This window comes from Eptesicus fuscus, chromosome 4 (genome assembly GCF_027574615.1).
Source record: "Eptesicus fuscus isolate TK198812 chromosome 4, DD_ASM_mEF_20220401, whole genome shotgun sequence".
Classification (NCBI taxonomy): domain Eukaryota; kingdom Metazoa; phylum Chordata; class Mammalia; order Chiroptera; family Vespertilionidae; genus Eptesicus; species Eptesicus fuscus.
The window spans coordinates 32,552,257-32,574,652 of record NC_072476.1 but is presented as its reverse complement, the minus strand read 5'-3'; the positions used below and the strand labels follow the sequence as shown (position 1 = coordinate 32,574,652).

Genomic DNA, 22,396 nt, shown 5'->3' with positions numbered 1-22,396 from the left:
CCATGGGGCAGCTGAAGCAGACTGAAATTGGTTCAGGACCCCGAGAAGGAATGGGGGCCCATCCAGCCTCAGGAAGCCTACCTATCCTGTGGTTTATAGTACATTTTCTGGTTATTTATTTCTTAGATAATTTACTGAGGTAAAATTCATGCTACATAAAATTAACCGTTTTTAAGTGAACAATTCAATGGCACCTAGTACATTCACAATGTTGAGCAACTACCACCTCTCTCTGATTCCAAACTATTCCCATCACTTTAAAGTAAACCCTCATAACCAATTAAGCAGTTTCTCCCCATTCTCTCCTCCCCTCAGCCTCTGGCAACCACCCATCTACACCTGTTTCTATGGACTTACCTATTCTGAGATGTCATATATATAGAATCACACAATATGTGACCTTTTGTGTCTGGCTTCTTTTACTTAGTGCAGTGTTTTAAAGGTCATCCATGGTGTATGTAGCATGTATCAATACCTGGCTCCTTTTTATGGCTGAATAATATTCCACAGTTTGTTTATCCATTCATCTGTTGATGGGCATTTGGGCTGTGGCCTTTTGGCTATTGTGGACAATGAGCATGTGCATGAATACCTGTTTTCAATTCTTGTGGATATATATCTAAATGTAGAATGACTAGGTCATATGGTAATTCTATGTTTACCTTTTTAAATAACCATCAAATGGTTTTCCGTTGCAACTGAGCCATTTTTCATTCCTACCAGCAATATATAAAGGTCGCAAGTTCTCCATATCCTCACCAACACTTGTAATGTTCTATTAAAATTTTTTTTTAAATTATTAACTCTCCTAGTGGGTGTGAAGTGGTAGCTCATTGTAGGTTTTTATTTATATTCCTTTAATAACTGTGATGTTGAGCATCTTTTCATGTGCTTTTTGGACATTTGTGTATCATCTTAGAACTGTTTATATAGGTCCTTTGTTCCTTTTTAAATTGGATTGTCTTTTTGTTGTTGGGTTGTTTATATATTCTGGACACTAGATGCTTTTCAAATGGGCAAAAGTAGGTTTACAGTTGTGAGTACATGAAACAGATTATTCTTTTATTATTATTTATTAATTATTGTATTATTTATTTGTATCACAACTGTAAGTCTACTTTTGCCCACCTCTGTATGATTTTCAGATAATTTCTCCCATTCTTTAGATTGTCTTTTCACTTTCTTGATAATGTCCTCTATGGCACAAGAGCTTTAAATTTAAAAAATATATTTTTTTTATTGATTTCAGGGAGGAAGGGAGAGTGAGAGAGAGATAGAAACATTAATGATGAGAGAGAATCGGCTGCCTCCTGCACACCCCACACTGGGGAATGAGCCTGCAACTGGGCGTGTGCCTTGACCAGGAATTGAACCGTGACCTCCTGGTTCATAGGTCGATGCTCAACCGCAGAGCCACACCAGCTGGTCTAGAGTTTTAAATTTTGATGCAGTCCAATGTAGCTATTTTTCATTTTGTTGCTTGGTGTCATATCTAAGAAATCATTGCCAAATCCAAGATCATGGAAGACTTACCCTGTGTTTTCTTCTAAGAGATGTATAGTTTCAGCTCTTAAATGTAGGTTATTGATCCATTTCAAATTAATTATTGTACATAATGTGAGGTAGGAGTCTAATGTCATTCTTTCCCAGGTGGGTATCCAGTGTTCCCAGAACCATTTGTTGAAGGGATTTCTCTTTCCCCATGGAGTGCTTGTGACACCCTTGTTGAAAATCAGTCAGCCACAGAGACATGGTTCTGGCTTATTTTGAAAGCCTGGTTCTTCCCCTGGCTCTGCCACTTCTCAGTGTGCGCTGTGGGGAGGACCTTGCTCTCTCCGAGCCTCCATTTCCTTGTTTGTGAAAGGAAGCCCTTGGTGGCAGCCTCAGAGGCTCTGTGTTCTGAGTTGTGAATGTCTTGGGTGGGCCAGGTCTGAGCTGGCTGTGCTGCTGTGGCGTGGGGATTGCCCCTTCCTTGCTCTCACTTCTAGTTGATCCCGCTGGCTTCTGCAGAGAGCACAGTTCCCTCTGGTTAGCTACTGAAAATCCTCAGGGTCACTGGCAGCTCATTCTCCCGCAGATTTCGCATTGGAGTTGGACTTTTAGCCTCCTGTTCTGGGGGCCATGCTAGTCTTCCCATTCACCTCTCTGTTTATTTATTCTGCAACTCTTGACAGAATTTGCCCAAAGAAGTTGGAAATGAAATCCCTAAATCAGACCCAAGTCTCTGCTGTGTTGCCAGGATTACAGATTTGTTGGGACGTGGGGGGCGGGGGGGGGGGGGGGGGGAGGTGCTGTGAATACTGCTGTCCAGAAGGTGTCAGAGAATGTGAGGCCTAACCAATGCCCACCCTGCACCTCCATCATTCTCAACAGCGCTTGATAGTCATCTGTTCTGTTCCTTTCTTTTAAGGAAGAAAACTCACATCTGTATAGAGCACCTGAGCTCACATCTGTATAGAGCACCTGCTAACTCAGGGCGGGACTCCCTGTGAGGGTGGGACTGGGATTCCTGTCCGCTCGCTCCTGTAATTCTCACCATAGCCATGTGAGGGCGATAGAATGGCCCACAGGACCGGTAAGGGTGCTACCTTCCCCGTGGGAGGCCCTGGGAAACCCTGGGGGAGTTTCCTTAAGTGCTGATTGGATCTCCGCCGGGCAGCTTTGGGGACATCACTACCCTCCCATTTACCCTCCTTTAGTGGAGGCCCCAGTAGGAATTTCTCAGACCTTTGCCAGAAGTGCAAGTTCAGCTTTCTCCAGCAACTGATGGTTTCTGTCCTAGACATGTGATTCTTTGCTTCACCTTCCAGAACCCCATTTGTATCTGATGACTGACAATTGTGGCCGTTCTCCTAGTTCCACTTTTTATACCCTCACTTACCTCTGGCTTCATCTGACTTTTCTGCCCTGCTGTTTTACCCTCCATCTTTTTTTTTAATATATAGTTTTATTTTTTTAATCTTACTTTTCGATTACAGTTGACATTCAATAATTTCCACCGTTCTTGGCCTGTTGCCCTGCGCGCATGCGTCAGCATCCCTAACCATTCCTCCCTCAGTTTTTCATCTGGAAAATGAGGGATTGAACTCGGCAGCGAGGGCAATGGCTTTAATGTGTAGGAGGTCGTGGATCCCCCACTCTGAGAAGTGGACCGAGCTTTGGACAGTTTCTTGTAAAACATGCCCAGGCACAGACACCCTTGCTTATCGTTTCCGAGGGTTCAGAGGCTGAGCACCTGGGGGTCGCCTGATCTCTCATTAAAAAGCCGGCACCTAAGGGCTCTCAGCTCCCGGGGTAGAACAAGGAGAGGCCCTGAATCCTTGCTGAGCCCCATTTCACATGGGGGGAGAGTCACTTTTTAAAATCTCAGGCACTTGCCGGCCCATCAGCGTGGCCCAGGCCTTTTTCAGCTGATTCTTGGGGGGAAACACACTTAATTCTGATGGAGCAGAATTTGGGACCCTCTTATCCTTCGTAAGTGAGAAGAAACCAATTGTTCTTGGGGAGCAGAGCAGTGTACTGGGGAGGTGGGCCCCAGACAGCGCCCAGCCCCCTTCCAGCTGACGGTGGACAGCCCCGGCATCTCTCTGGTTCGGCCGAGAAACGGGCTGAACCGGGAAACCCCCGTGGGAGCGTGTTGCCCAGGGAGCCCGGGTCGCCCTTTATAGCGAGGGGATGAAAGGCTCCGGCCTCCTCTCAGGAGTGGGGCTCATGCCTGTTTTCCCTAGCTGGGACTGAGTCACAGAAATTCTTTTATGATCCATTTTCTGGCCCTCGCCCCTGTTTTTTTTGGAACTCTGAAGCAACATCCTAAATTTTCTCTGCCTAATTTTAGTCTCTGGGAACTGCAGCCAGATGATGTCAGACTGAATATTAGATGCTATTGGTCTTCCCAGGCTGGGCTCTGTCACCAGCTCCCTGCAGCTGCCCCGTCCCTCGGGGTCAGGTGTGGGCCTGGGAGATGGCACGGGCATCAGCCAAGAGCTGAGCTGAGGCTGGGAATGCTGGGACCTTTCTTCTCTGTAGGAAGTGCCCTCGGCATCCAGGATCCACCTCAGTGCGAGGCTGGGAAAGCTTTTCTCAAAGGGCCGCTCTCCCTCCATCAGCAGGCTTTTCCAGAGCGCCCAGTGCGGGCCAAGAACCTACTGGATGTCTGAAGAAATGGGCAAGACCCTCCTCTCTGAACGTGGGCCCCATCCATCTCCCTCACTCAGCCCTGGAGCACCTTCCAACTGCAATTCATTTTAAAGACTATTTTTTTTTTTTTAGAGCAGTTGTAGGTTCACAGTAAAATTGAGCAGAAGGAATAAGATTTCTCTGCCCCTTACCCATTACCAGCTTCCCCACCACAGAGTGGCGGGTTGGTTACAGCTGACGAGCCTGCATTGACACAGCAGAATCCCCCACGGCTTACACAGGGCTTCTTCGTGGGGTTGTGCCTCCTGTGCTTGGGGCACCTCTGACAACCAGGTCTGAGCTCATCACCGGGAGGCAGATCCGCGTTCGTGGGTCCTGACACTTGAACGATCTGAGGGGTATTTAAGTAAAAAGGCTGCACAGGAGACTCCTGTTTGTCGAATTTTACGAAAACATGTGAGCACATGAACACACTGCCCGAGTTTCTCGTGGGGCCTTGAAGGAGCCCTTGCAAGTGAAGTTTCCAGGAGGGCAAGCTTCATAGTCCAGCCCCCTCTGCTCCTTATTCTCTATAAAGTTGTCCAGCAGCTTCTGTCTCTCTGAGGATAAACACCAGGCCCCTTAGCTGGCTCGCGGGGCCGGGCACGGGGAGGCCGGCGCTCATGTTCTAGTGACCCCAGCCTGGAACGTGCCGAGCTCATTCTGCACTCGGGGCCTTTACACGTGCTGCGCCTCCCCTTGGCCCGCTTTCCTGCCACTTCACTGCTCGCTCCCACTCTGGGGGCCTCCACCGACAAATCATGTCTGGATTTGGGGCTCCTCTTCTTGTTCCCCAAATAGCCCATCGCTACCACCACCACAGCACATGGGACACTGCAGCAGCTGTCTGGTGTCCCCATGTCTCTTAGAGCGGACGGGAAGCTCCCTGAGGGTAAGGAAGCGTGTTGGACCCACCGGCCACTATGTGCCGTAGCCCCGGCCCACAGCAGGGCACGGTAAGCATCTGCCGAATGAATGGCTGATGGAAGGATGACCATGGAAAAGGTGGGAGAAGCATCTGAGCTGCCCCTGTCCTGCCTCGAACCCTCCACTGGCCTTAACACAGTTGCCAAGCCCCACCTGAGTCAGACCTATTGGGCTTGGCATCTCTGCACCTGGTGGGTGTGGTTGGGACACATTTGGGGGGAGTTGTCCCCTGAGCACTCCTCCATTCCTGGCCTCAGTGTGTGACACTTTCCTCCTCAGCCCTTAACAGCTTTAGTGCCCCAGCACCCTGGGCCTCCAGCTAGCGGGAGAGGTGTGGGATGTGGACTAGCCATTCCCTCCTCCCCAGTAGCCCCAGATGCTCCAGGTTCATGATCATGGAGGCCATGACGCTGGCCTGCTGCCTGGCCTTGTGTACCTCCCAGGATGGACCAGACTGACGCCCCCTCCCCGTGTAGGCCCCCACGGGCTGCCGCCACTGAGCTTGTGAATCTCTTCGAGCTGCCTGGAGTCCTGGCTGGGCTCAGGCTGCTGGGCCTTCAAGAACTCATGGAACTGGCCTTAGCTGGTTTGGCTCAGTGGATAGAGCATCAGCCTGCAGACTGAAGGGTCCCGGGATCGATTCCAGTTAAGGGCACATACCCTGGGTGCAGGATTCATCCCTTGCCCTGCTCCAGGGCATGTGCGGGAAGCAACCAATCTATGTGTCTCTCTCACATCGATGTTTCTCTCTCTCTGTCTCTCCCCATCCCTTCAACTCTCTCTAAAAATGAATGGAAAAATACCCTCGGGTGAGGATTTTTTTAAAAAAGAACAACTCCTGGAGCTGGGGGCAGTCCTTCCAGGGCAGATGCTGGAGATGAAAGCCTCTCACCTGGAGATGTTTCCCAAACCTTCTCCCATCATCAGGTCCGAAGGTTGGAGGTGCCACCCCCCGCAGGCTTGTGAGGATTGTACCCTGCACTGATGGCAGTGTGCACTTTTCACCTGAGAACCCCAGCCCAAGCCCGGGCCTGGGGAGGCAGTGTGGGTGGAGGAAGGAGCACTGGACTAGGAGTCAGGCAGACCAAGTTCAAGTGGGAGCCTATGTTGGGTAATCTTGGCTAACTCTCATCTCCTGAGTGGCTGTTTTTTTAAATCTTCAATTGAGGTAAACAGCTCCCCCTTCTTTTTCACATAGAAAACGAAGAATGCCTAGGTCCCTCCTCGAATTTGCACCTGGCTGGAGTTCTGCAGCCTTTGATCAAGCCCACAGCCCCCTTGTCTTGTCCCAAGGGTGGGGCTACAGGGTGCTCAGGAACAAGGGATGCTAAACATGGGCCAAGCCAGCCCTGCCTGGAGTATCAAGGGCGGTGGCTCTTGGAGCCCTCTGGGGCCCCGACCTCCTGACATGGACCCCCGTCCTTTCATGTCTGTTGCTCGGCCATGAATGAGGTGTGTGGGAGGATGGCACACAGACCTTTCCCCTCACACACTCACACACAGGTTCACACGACAACCCACACGCCTGCATACAAGACAGATCCAGACCAAACACACTCAGGCTGTCCTGGCTAATGTGGCTCAGTTGGTTGATCATTGTCCCAGGCACGGAGAGGTCGCTGGTTTGATTCCCAGTCAGGGCACATGCCCAGGTTGCAGGCTCGATCCCCAGTAGGGGGTGTGCAAGAGGCAGCCGATGAATGTTTCTCTCTCACATTGATGTTTCTCTCTCTTTTTCCCCTCCCTCCTCTCTCTCTCTAAAATCAATAGAAACTTTTTTTTTTAAACAAAGAAAGTTCCCTTTGATTAAAAAAACGCATGTACAGGCTCACACAAACACAGCCATTGTGAATACGTGCACAGGGGCATGTGCAGGCCAACAGGAATGCGTCACATTTACACACACATGCACAAGCATACACACGCCAACAGGCTCACACATAGGCACACATACCATAGGCTTCTGCCTCCTCCCTGTTGAGGCTTCTGGCAGCTTCTGCTCAAGGAGGGGTTGGTTCGCCGAGGCCAGAGCCAGGGAATATGGGGAGGGGGAGGGGTGGAGAGGGCTGGGAGGCACAGAGGCCACAATGAGGGCTGTGAGCGGCAAACTGAGGAGTTTGCACTTTACCCTGCAGGTGACGGGAGCCTGTTGTCCGGAGCATTGGAGGCTTTTAACAGCTGGTAACAGCCGGGGGAACCCTGACTGGGCTGAGACGGCTGCAGGATGGGAACTGGCAGAGGCCTGTGGGCTCCGGGCTCTGGCTCAGCTTTGCCTCTATGGCTGGTGGGTGTTCTCAGGCAGATCCTTACCCTCTCTGGTTTGGCCATGTCCGCTAAGTGGTCACCTGTGGCCGTAGGGAGTGCTGGGCCTGTCAGATGAGCTCCAGGTGTTGAGAAAGGGGCTTATGGTTGGGGACAGATCTTGCTGCTCTGGGCCATCAGACACCTGGCAGGGCCCTGGGCAGACCCGAGCTGGAGCCTCTGACTCACAGCATCAGTCTGGGGAATTACCGACTAAATTAGGTTTGGAAGCTATCTAATTACCACGTTCCCTTTCCAGGGTTTCTGACTTGATTTTTTATATTCTGACTAGAGGCCCGGTGCACGAATTCGTGCACGGGTGGGGTCCCTTAGGGGTGGCCTGCGGAGATCGTGCCCCAGCTCGTGCCCCCAGTCCTGCAGCCCCGCCTGGCACCCCACCTTGGCCTGGTGCTGCCCCCTCACCTGCTCCACCATCTCGCCGTGGTCCCACTCTCATTGGGGCCCACTGGGGCCCACAGCACCTCCACTGTCCCACTGCCAGCGCTGTGTCGCTGACACCCCCATGTTTTGTGCCACCCCCTGGTGGTCAGTGCGCGTCATAGCGAGCAGTGGAACTCCTGGTTGAACTACTGCCCGAGGGGACAATTTGCATATTAGGCTTTTATTATATAGGATGTGCCCCCCCCCCCCGCCCCACCCCGCCCAGGAAGCCCTTGGCATGCTGTTACAGTGGGTCTTGAGGGCTGTCTCTCTGTGGACAGGGAGCTGTTGAGGGCTGGGTCTGTTCTCATGTCCTGCTCCCCAGTGCCCAGGACTTCCTGGCCAGGGTGTTGGACAGTGTTTGTCAAATGAATATCTGTGAGGTCATTTACTATCCATTGCTGCAAATGTTGTGCAGTGGGAAGTGCCTTACTTTCCTTAGAAAGAATTCTGTGTTCCAGAACTTTCCAGGGTTATTTCCAACTGGGGAAATACTCCAGGAGCTGACGCTGAAAGTCTGTCCTTTCCTTCACACACAGCCTCACGCCTGCCTCCAGCGGCTGCCGCTGCTCCTGCCCGGCACTCACAGGCCCTCACTTTCCACAGGCCTCGGGCGCTGAGAGAGGGGTGTCTCACCGCTTGGCTTTTGAGTCGTTTCAGCTTGGAATGACCTATAGGGAAGGCTTAAGAGACCTCCATGTTGCGTATGTTATGCACATATGCTGTGAGTGCATGCATGTGTGTGTGTGTGATCCCAGCATCAGAGTCCTCATGTGCATATAGAGCTTGGGTGTCAGAGCTGGAAAGGTCCTTGGGGACATTCACACACACACACACACACACACACACACACACACACACCATATTTTGTGAATATGTGTATACCTTTATACATATATGTATAAGTCTATATGTATGCTATGTAGAGAACAACAACAAAACAAATAATCCAATTAAAAATGGGCAGAGGACATAAAGAGACGCTTTTCCAAGGAAGACATACAGAGTTTAGAAAAGTCTATTCATGTAATTCAGCTCATTTACAGTTTAAAAGATAAGATTCATGATGAAAACTGCAAACCCGGCAGAGAAAGGAAGCTCTGGCCACGTAGATACCAGCTACGAATCCCACAGCCAACACTGCTCCGACCTGTGTCCCTTTAAGTCATTAGTGGATTTCAGAGGTACCTATCACCACTTCACAAAATACCTTGAGTTAAAGAAATAAAAGGTAACAGATTGGAAAGCTTCTGTAACGACAAAAGGCAGTGTTACCAAGACAAAAACACAAGCCACAGACTGGGAGGACGTATTTATAATGCCTAAGATCGACAAAGGGCTGGTCCCAGAAGTACAGAAAGAACTCCTGTAAATCAATATGAAAAAGAACAATGTAACAGGAAAATTGGTCAAGAACACGAACAGAGCGAGGGCTGGGAATCTCAGTTGGTTAGAGCGACGTCCTGATACGCCAAGGCTGTGAGTTCCATCTCCAGGCAGGGCACATACAAGAAGCAACCAACTTATGCAAATAGATGTCTCTCTCTCTCTCTCTCTCTCTCTCTCTCTCTCTCTCTCTCTCTCTCTCTCTCTCCACACACACACACACACACACACACACACACACACACACCTTCCTCTCTCTTTCTAAAATAAAATATTTTAAAAAAGAACACTAACGGGCATTCGACAGGGTAGATGGAAGGGCCGTGAGAAATGGCTCAAAAACCTATAAAAAGATGTTCAGCCTCATTACAATGTGGAAAATGCTAATTCAAACCACAAAGAGAAGCATTTCACACCCTCCAGATTGACAGACCTTTGCAGTTTTGAATGGCTGCCTTTCAGGGCTCTGGGGCTCCTCCTTGCCAGGGTTGGGGAAGTGTTTTGGAAGAAGCTGGGAACTGGATGCCCCTCCCATTAGGGAGGCTCCTTCCTGCCTCCTGGTGTCCCCCTTGGCTCTGTGGGGACGGTGAGCAGTCCCGAAGCGGTAGTGTTTGGTCCCCCCCAGTCCTCCCAGCCTACCAGTGCCCACTCCGGGCCCTTGGGTCTGAGACTGCTTCCTTGGAATGTGCTCCTGTCAGGGCCCTCCTCCCAGGCAGCCACAGGAGCCTCTGGCTGCAGTGCCTGGGTCTGGTCTGCAGAGCTGGGGGGCAGGAGAGAGGGAGAAGGCAATGGGGGCGGGGAGGGGGGAGCTGGATCAGACTGTCCCTTCCTTACACTTGGATAGATCTCTCTCCCGGGAGAATCTGCACCCCAAGCCCACCCCATCGTATTCCTAAAACTCAGAGAGGCTGAAGGGAGGAGATTGGGGCTGTCCACTTCTCACAAGCTCAGCCCAGCTAGGAGCAGGGAGCAGGCGTCAGACGCTGAGGCCCGCCTTTGGCTGCCCTTTCACCTCTCCTGCAAGGGCTCAGCTTCTGGCCTCAGCCTCCTCCCTCCTGCCACTCGGTGAGTCTCTCTAGGTTCTCAGAAGCCTGGGAAGGGACACGGGGTGCCAGCCCAGTTCCTGGAGCAGAAGCTGCTCCCGCTGCTCCAGACCAGCGTCTGGGCGCGGGAAAATGTGGCCCCCAGGAGCCCTCACCCAGCAAGCACGCTCTGTGCCTGAGCAAAGGGCGCCCTGTCCCTCTGCTCAAACCAGCACACGGAGGGAGCTGCTGACCAAAGAGGAGGACTGGCATTTCTGGATCCTGGGCCACCTTTCACCTTTCCGGGCTGGATTATCTCTCGCCCTTCCTTAATTGTGGGGATAATGTTCTCTTCTTAGGTTCTTGAGGGGGGTGGGAGACTGTTTTGTAAAGGCTGTGCCCCCAGCGGTGTTGTATGGACTCATTCTCACTATGGTGTAAATGACTGAGTGGCAGTAAGGCTGTGCCTACCCCAGGAGGGTGAAACGGTGCGGATGCATACGCAGAACTGGGTTTTAGCTCTGGTTCAGCTCCCTCCTCGAATGTGTGGCTGTGGCACTTACCACCCCAGAACTGTTTCCTAATCTGTGAAAAGAAAGGGCCGGATGAGACAGCTCCTAGAGCCTTCTGGTCTTCACGGTGGTGGGGAGATTTGCTTGCTAACGTAGAGTACAAAGAACAGCTGCCTTCCTCAGACATGCACTCCGTGCTAAACCTGCTCTCTCTAACCAGGTCAGGGCCCGAGGAGGTGTCCTTGATTATCCCTGTCTTTCGGGGAAAGAAACTGAAGTTCAGAGTTAAGTAACTTCCCCAAGGTCACACAGGTTGGGGGGGGGGGAGGGGAGAGGGAGGAGGACAGAGAGGTGACTAAGCCATAAGCTATTAGACAACCACTGTACATCCTGTGCAAGCGCCTAGCCTACGGATTGTCCAAATGTGTCTTCAGCTATCCCAGGGGTGGGGCTGGGGTGGGGAGAAGTGTCTCTAAGAAAGAATCAGATTGTGTCCAGGTGATCCTCCAGGCTGGGAATAAGGCAGTTAGCAGAAAGAGCATCCTCGGTGCGGGTCTGCGCCTGTAGAGAGGACGGGCCCATGAAGTCACCCTTCGGTTTGCATGGCAACCTCCTCCTGCTGGGAAAGGTGAGGTCCAGATCTGAACCTGCGTCAGGGGTCTCCTCACCTGCCCAGTTCTCCTCCCTGGCCTCCTCCCATGGTATCTCAACAGGTGACCAGCTAGGCTGGGCTCCAGCCAGACCTACTCCGGCGAGGAGGGATGAGGCGGCAGCTGAGAGGAGGGTGTGCAGGGAGGGGGCAGGCCAGACCCAGAAGTGTGTAAGCGCCAGACGCTGCCTCGGGGAGCTGAGCCCACTGTCACAAAGCAGGTAGCTTCCGTGTGGGCATGACTCCCCGAGAGATGTGGGACCGGCCTCTGCACATGCTGCTCCCTTGGGTGTCTGAGAACCGAGTTGGGGGCACTGAGACCTGCCCACCTCTTGCCCACCTTGAGCCCAGGGAGTAGGAGGTGCTTATTGGGGTCTCTGGGTTCCCACCCCCTGCAGTCAGAGCAGCTTCTCTTGGACCTTCCCCTTGCCTGTGGAGGAGTGGGGACCCCAAGAAAAGAAGGGACCTGCCCAGGTACATGCAGAGAAAGGTGCAGAGCTGCTCCCCAGGCCTCCGTCCTCTTTTCCTGGGACCCCTCCTCTGCTTCTCCATCCAGTCCTACCTCCTGGGCTTGGGCCGGTGACTGTGTCTTTAGTTCTTAAAACTCTGCTCCCATTTCTTCGGAAAGCCCCAGTGACCAAAGAGATGCCACCTCATCGATTCCCTCCTCCGGGGATAGAATTGCTGGGTCACAGAGTGGCCTTCTAAGCAGCCTTATCAGAACCTGCCAAACGATTTCTAAGTGGTTACCGCAGCCACTCCATTAACACTGTCTGAGAAGAGTTCCAGCGGCTTCCGTTCTCTTTAGTACTCGGTGTTGTTCGTCTTTTTAATTGTAGCCATTCTGGTGGGTGTGTGGGAGTATCTCATTGTGATTTAATTAGCATTTCTTTATATGGCCCAGTTGAGCCCCTGTACACAGGACTATCGGCCATTGGATATCTTATTTTGTGATTTAAGTATTCCAAGAAGCCTCTTCTACTTGGTGATAGGCCTATTCGCTCTCTGAATGGTGTCTTCTGATGAAAAGAAAATCTTAATTCTAATGCAGACACTTTTTTCCCAAAGTTTTCTTTAATGTTAGTGCTTTTTGTGTCCTACTTGAGGAATCTTTATTCTGAAGTCATGAAGGTAGTCACCTATGTTTTCTTCTAAAAGCTGTATTGTTTTATCTTTCATATTGAGATCTATGACCCATTTCGATTGACTCTCATGGGTGGTGTGGGTTAGGGTCCAATGTTTTCTTTTTACTTTTCCATTTCAATATTCAGTTGACCCAGCACCATTTCCCTACAGTACTGTGTTTGTGTACTTTATATTGTGTGGCTGTATAAGTGCGGGTCTTTCTTTGAACCAAAAATAGAGTGTCTTAATTACTACACTTTTATAATGCGCCTCAGTTCTGATAATATAAGTCTTCTATATTGTTTTCTACTTGTTCCAGATGGCCTTGGCTATTCTTAGACCTTTGCATTTTCATATACATTTTAGAATCAACTTGCCAACACGCTCGCACACGCACGCACACACACACAAACACACACACACATGCACACAGCCTTCTGAGATTTTGAATGGAATTGTATTCACTCTATCGATCAACTAAATTAACATCTTTACAATATTGGGTCTTCCAAACCATGAACACAGTATATCTTCCCATTTATTTAGATCTTCTTTAATTTCAGTGATAATTTATGGTTTTCAGTAGATTTATTCTTAGACAATGGTGCCTTTGTGAATGGTATTTTAGATTTCATTTTCTATTTGTTTGTCACTAGTATATAGGAATGTGGTTGTTTTTTTGTGAGCTGTTTCTATATTCCAGTGATGGTGCTAAATTAATTTAATAATTCCCCGTTAGATTTTGTTGGGGGTGGGGGGAAGCTGCTTTGGGGTGTGGCCAGCCAGGGTGCAAGACCCACTGACTTTGGACTGTGGGCTGGATATGGAGGTAGAGAGGGAGGAAGATAGATTCAGCTAGCCAGGCCAGCAGAGCCCCTAGGGCTAAGCTGGGGTACAGAAGTCTCAGACTTTGCCAGTGTCCAGCCATGGTACAGGCACTTGTCTTCACCTCCCATGGACAGTTGCTGCCCTGGCCAGGAGCTCAGCCTACCATGCCCTCGTGGTTAGGGAAACCTGGGTTCTGATTCCGCCCTTTAATCTGCCATCTGTGTGAGTTTGAGTACATTGCTGAGCCTCCTCACCCACCAGGAAGGATGGGTAATCCTGTCTCTCATCCACTAAGTACCTGATAAACATTTGGTGAATTGATTTCGCTCACTAGTGTTATCCCTTTTCCCCATGGAGTGTTTCTGAACTTTGCCAGAAAGTTCCACAGTCCAGGGGCTGCTGACGAGGGTGCCAGACATGGGGTGGAGGTAGCCAACTCCCATTGTATTCTGAGAAGCTTCAGTGCTTCTCAGTCAGTCCTTTGGGACTTGTGTTCAGCAACATACTGAAGACACCATGCAAGGCTGCCCCTCTCCCAGAAGGAACTCAAGTTACTCTTCAATAAAAGTCTTGGCAGAAGTTCCTGAATAATCTTGCCTTCTCTGTGATCCCTGATATAGAAAAGGACGGAATTTAATTATTCTGTCCTGTCCACCAGCCCTAAGGCTGGGCCTGGCGGGCAGCCACATCTCTATCCGACCAGCAGGCTCCCCGGTCCCTGATGGGGTTCATTGCTCTGGTATGTGTTGAGGAGCATAGGGGAGGCACAGGGCAGGGCCCCTACCGTCGGCCTGACCTTGCTCTCTTTATCCTTCCTTTTGGGATGTGTGGCTTAGAGAAATCCAGTCTGTTTGCCATTACCTGGATAAGCAGTTCTCTGCAAGTTAACTGGACAGGTGGCTTCCCAGGCTGCCCCAACCAGGGCACCTAGCTCAGTCCACCATGGCCTCATGGGAAGAGAGACTGGATTCTGATTCTGCCATTTAATTGACAGTCGGTGTGGCCTTGAGTATGTTGCTGAACCTCTCTGACTGTCAACCTCTCTACTACCTTAGAGCTGCAGGCTGAACTGGAGATACTGGGACTGGAGAAATCTAGAATTTATCATGCCCTCGTTGCCCCCGGCGCCTGGAGAGCCCTGAGGCCTCTGGAAATCTAGCCTGCAGCTGGCTAGCTTCCCCCCAAGCATCTCTAAGCCTTATGGCTAATTGGATTCCCACCTGTTACAGAAGCTTAAGTAGGGGACTTAGTGAGGTCTGTTTGGGCAAGTTTCCAGCGCAAGGTCAGACAGAATCCCACAAAGGCGAGGAGTGGTGGGCCCCGTCCCGCATAGGAGAGGCACACAGAGGGCACTGCCCCTCAGCATGGCCACTTATATGTCCAGAGGCCCTTGAAGGTGAGGCCACCTATCCCTGGGTCCTTGTCACAGATAAGGCTACAGAAGGGACAAAGTGCTAAGTAGGGTTGCCAAAATTTTGTGTTTTTATTTCCTCAATCTGGTAGTGCTATCTCTAAGGCAGCTGGAGCTGAATCACAGAACCCTCCTGAGTTCGGGAGACATTGCCCTGGTTGATGAGTCTAGTGAGGACCTATCTGTGGGTAGGGCCTTATAGCAGTCAGTTTCCCCAGAGAAATAGAACCAAGAAGGGTTGTGTGTGTGTGTGTGTGTGTGTGTGTGTGTGTGTGTATAAGTATATCTACTTACCTATCTCTATAGATATATGTTAAGGAATTGGCTTATGCAATTATAGGAGCTGGCAAATCTAAAAGCCTTAGGGCAACCAGCAGCTGGAAACTCAGGCAGGACCTGCTGATGCAATCTTGAGGCAGAATTCCTACTTCTCTGGGAAACCTCAGTTTTTGCTCTTGAAATCTTCAACTGGTTAGATGAGGTCTACCCACATTACTTGGGGTAACCTCCTTTACTTAGAGTCACCTGGTTGTAGATGTTAACCACATCTGCAAAATAACTTCACAGCAACACCTAGACCGGTGTTTGACCAACAACAGCACCAGAGCCTAGCTAGGTTGACACATAATATGAACCTTCTCAGGCCTCCGGCCTCCCTTCAGCCACGGAGTGTCAAGGCTGCTAATCCTAAGGGGCCACAGATATGGGGGGAAGCCGGTTCCTCTCACCCCAGACCAGACATGTGAGCTTCAGAGCCATTCCCCTCACGCACTTTGTGGTGTGTCTTCACATTGATCTCTCCTGACACCTGTCACATTTCTCAGGGGCGGGTCAGGGAGAGAGTATCAGGCCCATTTTACTGAGAGGAGACCAAGACTTGACGGTCAATGACGTTGCAAAGGAGTTGGCTTGGCAGTGGAACCAGATCTTTAGATTCTTCTTCACCTTCAGGACGCATGCAAGTGTCTCCTTACAATGTAGGCCATCCCCAGTGACCTGCGACGGGCCTCACTGCCTGTGCTCAATGGTGGGGCCCTAGAGAGAGGGAGGGGCTGGCTCCTGCCATAAGGCCACGAACTTGGCCAACTTCCTTTCCTCTCTGGGCCATGGTTTCCTACCTGTAAATGATTTTCAAGGTCTTTTCCTGCTCTCTTCAGAAGACTAAGAACTATGAACAAATGACCCTCAAGGGATGCTTGTTTCATTCAATCCATGAATATTTATTAAGACCCTACTGTGTGCCCGCTAACACGTGAAACCAGAGGTGAGTTCATGCAGAGGGGAACAGAGGCCGCAGTCTCACAGGAGCAGGGAGCTGCCCTCAGTGTGGTAGTGGCTCTGAGGGGTGGGTCTTTGGGGATAGGACCCCTCTTCTTCCTGTTGGAGTCTCATGGCCCAAGCCTCACAGTGGACTCACTCGGCCTCTTTAGATTCCTCTGGGGTAGCCAACCCCTACCCCATGGATGAAACCTCTCTCAAGGGTCAGGTCTTGGGAATCCAGCCTCATTCAGGAGGAAGGTCCAGAATGTTGGGTGCAGGGCTATCACCAGTTGAAGTGCTGGCCAAGGGCAAATGGCAGGGGGATTGGAACTGCCATCTTGCTGTAGGTGGACAGAGCCCCGCAGTGAGAGCCCAAGGGCGAGGGTACAGGTGCCAGGAGAATCGAGTCCAGGACCCTGAGGCCCTTGGAGCTGATCCAATGTCAACTCCTTCACAAATGGGAACACTGAGGCGCAGAGAGGTGAAGTGCAGGCCTCTCAAGCCACACAGTGAGTTAGTGGTCTCTACAGAGTTCCCTTTCCTCTGACCACACCAAGGAGTTAGCCTCTCTCTCTCTCTCTCTCTCTCTCTCTCTCTCTCTCTCTCTCTCTCTCTCACACACACACACACACACACACACCCGTTTGTCTGGCACATCCACACTTCCAATATACACATATTGGCAAAGATTTCCCGCTACCTGTGTCCTAGACACGAGGGACCTGTGTGGTGGCCGGGCGCTCGTGGGCCTGCAGGGGGTGGGAACATGGGAATCACAGAATCTCAGCAAGTTAAAGTCTTCACGTTAAGAGGGGAAACCGAGGCCCAGAGCTGGGCAGGCAGGGCCTCAACCAGTCACAGAGCCAGTCATCCCATCAGCGCCGTTTCCACCTCTCCATGAATAACTGGAGAAAGCTAAATAAACATAATTTAATTGCCTGTCGATGACAGAATGCCAGGGGAACCATAAACCCCGCCCGGTCTCAGAGCGCCTGCCAGGGCAGGTGGCACGGGGAGGCCGCGCTGACGGACTCGCCCCGGCCCGTTGGCTGGGTCTCCGGGGCCTCTCTGCGGCGGGAGAACTGGACCCCCTGTGCCCACCAACAGCCAAGCAGCTCCTCACTTGCCAAACAGGGCGCCCGGTGCCAGAGCAAACTGGGCCCGAGCCCAGCACACTTTCCAGAAATAGGTTCCTGCGAGAGCCCGCGGCTCCCCTCCCTCTGCTGACCTTCCCCCCTGCAGGGAGTCCTATTTGTTGCCTCAGATCCTGGAAACACTTTGTTCAAGGTCCAGAACCGCTGTAGAATGTTCCATGGGTGGGGCTGGGGCTCTAATTTACAACTTACCCGTGTCCATCCTCCTCCTGCTCTTCCTGCTGCCCCAGCGTGGGGGTGCCCTCCCCGTGCGGAGGGGAGGGGAGCTGGGGCTCACGCATCCTGCCCTCGGGAGTCAGCCTGTTCCCCACGAGATATGGCTGCTCAGGACAGCTCCTGGGCCTTGGCTGTGAGGGCAGGCCCCTCCTCCCTACTGCCCTGCCGCTCACCCTGCCAGTCTTAGCACAGTCAGCAAGGGGCTCCTGGGCACCGCCCCCCCTCCCCCCCCCCCCCCCCCCCCGTGCCTCCAGGTGGACGAGGGGATGGTTGTGTGTGGAGGGCGGATGGATGGGGAGTAGGGTGGGTGGATGGATACATGGGACCCTGTTTGTTTTGATCTCCATTTTTCCCATTAAAGGCTCCTTTCAAAGGCCCAGGATCTGACATGCTGGGCTGTCTGTGTTTAAGAAGGAGGCACTAAAGATCCGCAGGCTCCTTCCTTGTGGTTTGGCCTTATTGACGGGGGCGGGCGCTTTGGGACCCAGCTCTTTCATAGGGGGGCTCCCCGATGTCAGTGCCTGTGGGCCTTTCTCCTCAGGTGGGTCCCCGTGCCCAGGGAATACTGCCCTCCCCTGTTCCTTTCCCTTTCTTTACCGTCCCTTCCCCGGAGAAACTAGAGGGAATCGATGTGCACAACCTCCCCCTCCCCCACCCTCCCCCATTCAACCCCAAACCACCCCCTCTCTCGCTGGTCTTTGTGAAGTCCTGCCCGACCCATTCTCCTAGTTGTTTTAAAGTTTCCGTGTTTATACCTCAGTCTTTAATCTGTTTTATGTATTGAGGTTACTGACAAGGTTTATTGGGGGGAAAAGTTCTGTTCCTAAAACAAGCCTATAAACCACTGGCTGGGCCCAGCCCAGGGGAGCAGGGAGGGCGATGAGGGTGCGCGGGCCTCTGCCGCCCACGCAGTAGGCCTTCTGAACCCGGGCGGCGCTGGTGAGCAGAAAGCAGTGGGTGTCAGCCCCCCAGGCCCCGAGGCCGGGCACTCCTGGCCAGGACACAGCCTGGACCACCTATTCCCATGGCCCAAGGTTCCCCTGGCCATCACCGCCCCCTCCCCTCACAGAGCAATCACCACTTGAGAACAGGGACGTTCGCACGGTGACCTGCATTCAGTGACAGTGACGGGGCCTTTCCAAGGACAGGCCGGTGTGGGACCCGTGGACCCTGCGGGTGCACGTGCAGGCCTCACTGCAGCCAGGGGGCCTCCACGCACCCACGGGGCCTGTTGAGTCACCCAGCGCCGCTGGTGCGTCTGTGTCTGTTTAACCAGAACGGGTTCCTGTCGGGTCAGGCTTTGAACTGAGTGAAGAATTCAGGTGTCCCCTGACACTCGGAGCAATAAAAGCTCTTTGGAACAGCTTTGGGCCATCTATTTCCTCGTTAAAGAGCTCTGGTTTTCTGGGCAGACAGACATAGGAAGGTAATTTCAGCCCAGGGAGCCGGTGCCTGAGGGTTAACCATCACTGGTCTCCTAATTGGCCTTCCGGCTCCAGGCCCTCCCATCCTCCCACTGTACCCTTCGCTGCCAGAGTGGACTTGTAGACATGCAAACTGACCTTGATTTTCACCTCCTCCAGTGGCTGCCCATTGGCCTCGGGAGTTCTTCCTGCCAGAACCTCTGTGGTAAGGCCCCTGCTCCAGCATTGGTGGCCCCGAGGGGTGCTGTGCTCCGGCCAGGCTGCTGGCAGACCCCTATTCTGTTCCCCTCCAGGCCTCAGCGCCTGTTCTTCCCCTCCTGGACCTGGCCTCTCCCTCTTCCTCACCTGGCCAATCACTGTATATCCCTCGGGCCTCACTTTTTATGCCACTGACTGCAGGATGCCCTCCCCGACCCCCAACCCCCACCCCAGACTGGCTTTGGCGACCCCAGGATGCTCTCTTGCATGTTCTGTTTTGACAGCTCTAGCATAGACCTTACCAGTTGTGCCTTTGACACGGCAGTTCTAAGTCAGGGAGCACATGTCATTTGCTGCCCGTTCATCAGCTCTCAGATATTTTTGAGCCCCTGCTTGGTGCCAGGTGCTGAGATTCATGAGCAAACAAAGTAAACAAAGACCCCGGCCCTCAGGAAGCTCACAGGCTGGCTCAGCGCTGGCTCAGACACTCGCTGAGGAAACGGAGAGCACTGTGTGCTGTGGGCGCCCAGAAAGGAGGCTCCGAGGTCAGGAAGGCTGCACGGAGGAGGGGAGGCTCAGGATGATGCCCTGAGGGATGGGTGGGAGTTTTCCGGGCATACAATCAGAGAGTTGCCTGCTTCCTTATCCAGAGGCTGTCCTGGAGGCTGGGTTGCTCTCTTCCCAGCACCTACACCCCACCTTCACCTGGGCTCCTCTTCTCTTGCAGAATGCATGAACTGTACCCGGCTCAGCGACATGAGTGAGCGACTGATCACGCTGGAGGCCAAGGTCAGACAGACTGGGGAGCCTGGTCCTGGAGAGCTGGCTGTGGGGAGGATGCATCAGGCACCTGCAGAGTGTGGCTGGGGGACCCCAGCCTCAGGGAGCCCAGCAGGCCTGAGCAGCCTGGTCCCAGGGATTGGGCGCTACCAGGGCCTAGGCAGCTGTGGGTGGCCTTCTGTAGGCTGGGCCACCTCCTGAGGTGGGGGGAAGGGAGTGGAAAGGGCAAGAAATCTGAAGGTCCCAGGCGGCAGGCTGGTCTGGGTACAGGCCTCGGGGGCTGAGGGACTGGATGCCCAGAAGTGGACCCCTCAAAGGAAGGAGTGGTTGTCCTGCCAACCCCGCCCCAAGGGCTGCTACCCCTAACTCTGGCCCCTCCTCCTGCTGTCTGGCATGAGGCTGGGCACAGAGGAGCTAGCTGATGGAGGAAGAGCTTCCCAGCATTAGCCAGCCCTCGGCCCGTCTACATCAGGGGAAGGAGAAGGTCGCCTCAGAGGCAGAAGGACTTGATGGAGGACAAGTGTTTATTTGAGAATGGGCCCAGGTGGCACTGGAGGAGAGAGGAAGTCAGCCCGGGGAGGGAAGAATGTGCCGGTGCAGGTGTGTGGCGGGCAGGTACCCGGGAGGGCCCCTGGGAGGCGGTGCAGCGCTTGCTGTAGAGCAGGCCTCTAGGGGCCAGGATGCTCCCGTCCCTCCCTGGGCGAGGCGTCTGTGGGGTGGTGTTCCCTGTCACTCTGGCCTGCCCCCCAGCTCACTCATGGCCAGAGAAAGCCCTTGGCAGGTACAGGCAGGGAGAAGGCAAAGCAGTGGAGGCCACGGGCTATGCCCCGCGAGGCCGTTCTCTGTAGTACCCCAGAGGTCTGCGGGCAGGCGCCGGTGACTGACTAGAGGGGCTGGGCCTAGGGGAGGACAGACCCCTTGGGGCAGCAGAACTGCAGGGGGAGGGATCGCCTGGCCCCAGGGCAGAGCCGGCACTGGGAGGCTGGCTTTACCTGAGCCTGAGGCAGAGCCCCAGCTGGGGCGGTGGTTCGGCCGGAGAGAGGCCTTACGTAGGAGGTGTGTGGTGATGGCCAGCTACCAGGGAGGCCAGAGCGAGGCCAGAGCACTGAGGTGGGCAAGAGCCCTGCGAGCAGTGCCAGCTGTTCCCGCCCACCTGGCCCTCACGCAGAGACACATACACATGGACACATACACAGACACATAAAGGTACACATGAACACACGGACACATACACAGACACAACATACAGATACCACATACAGGCACACAGACAGACACACATACACATACACACAGCCCTTGCCAACCCCACATTGCCTTTGGCCCTGCCCCTGCCTGGAAAGCTTGACTGTGAGGGCACCTGCCTAGTCTGGTGGGGGCTGCAGGTGACTGTCACTTGGGTCAGACATACGTGGGACCACCCATCAGCGAGGTGACTTCAGCAAGCTCCCGCCTCCTCGTCTGCAGAATGGATTCAAGCCCCAGCTTCCCGGGGCTGCGGGGCCTCGGGCGATTAGGTGGTGGGACCCGGCTTTGGAAATGGTTGGATGCCAGACAGGTGTGAGGGTCCGTGTTATCATCGACCCCACGCCTCTGTTCCCACCGTACAGGTGAAGACACGGGTGCACGGGAGACATTCGTGCAGAGCACAGGACACGAAAGCCCCCGGGCTGAAGGCCTCTTTGTCCCCCACCCCTTCTGTGGGAGGGAGGCTCCTCCGGCTGCCAGGCTCCCGGTCCCAGGCCTGGGTGGGGACCGGTGCCCTCCTGGGGGTCAGTGGCTTTTGGGCGCTGGGGATGGAGGCTTCACAGAGAGGATGCAGCCACGTGGGCCAAGCTACACGGGGATGGGGAATCCCCGGAGGGGTCACAGTGCTGGGGAAGATAATGGGGTGTCCTTCTGGCACCCAAGGTTTTAGGAAAGGCAGGGTCCCTGGGCCAGCTGCCTGACGGACATTTTCCAGGCACCTGAAGCCTCCGCGTGGTTTGGCAGAGCATCGTCCGCAGCCTGCCTGGCCCCCGCCCAGCACCTCGGGGTGTTAAAAGTCACAGCTCCGGGGGAGGACTGGCACCGTGCCAGCTGTCCCCACCCACCTGGCCCTCACCCATGCCCTCCTGCCATGAGCAATTCCTTCCCACGTCCGCCCAGTCCCGACACCTCCCTCCATCTCCGCCCCAGCAGCAAAGCCTCAGGCGGCGGGCTGGTGGCCAGGCTTGCTCTCTGGCCTGAGCATCGTGACCCCGCAGCAGACTTTGGGGGTGGGGTGGGGGGGACACAGCAGGATGTGCTGGAGGAACCAGGGCTAGGGTTCCTGTCCTAGCAATAGCCCTGCCTGGCACATCCCTTCTTCACTCCGGGCCTCATCCTGCTGTCCCATGAAATAGAAGTTGAAGGAGTCACTTCCCTGCTCCTCAGTGGGACATTCTGAGGCAGGTATCTAGTGGGGAGCTCAGGTGGTTCTTGGGTGGCGGGTAGTGAGGGGAGGTAGCTTGCGTCTGGGATGTGCAAAGAGGTGGCTGCACCTATTTCCTTACGGGGAGCCCAGCTCAGCAGCCCCCCTCCTTCTGAAGTCCCAGGTGGGGGCTG

At 53.5% G+C, this 22,396-nt stretch overlaps 1 protein-coding gene across 2 annotated transcripts in view; it reads left to right on the top strand.

Annotated features, from left to right (window-relative positions):
• COL26A1 (collagen type XXVI alpha 1 chain) overlaps positions 1-22,396 on the top strand; it is a 156,945-nt gene that overhangs the window by 115,499 nt on the left and 19,050 nt on the right. For both annotated transcript variants that reach the window (XM_008141719.3, XM_028145276.2), the window contains exon 4: positions 19,758-19,819. In XM_008141719.3, coding sequence (XP_008139941.2) covers positions 19,758-19,819 — 62 coding nt within the window. The remainder of the gene's footprint in view (positions 1-19,757; positions 19,820-22,396) is intronic.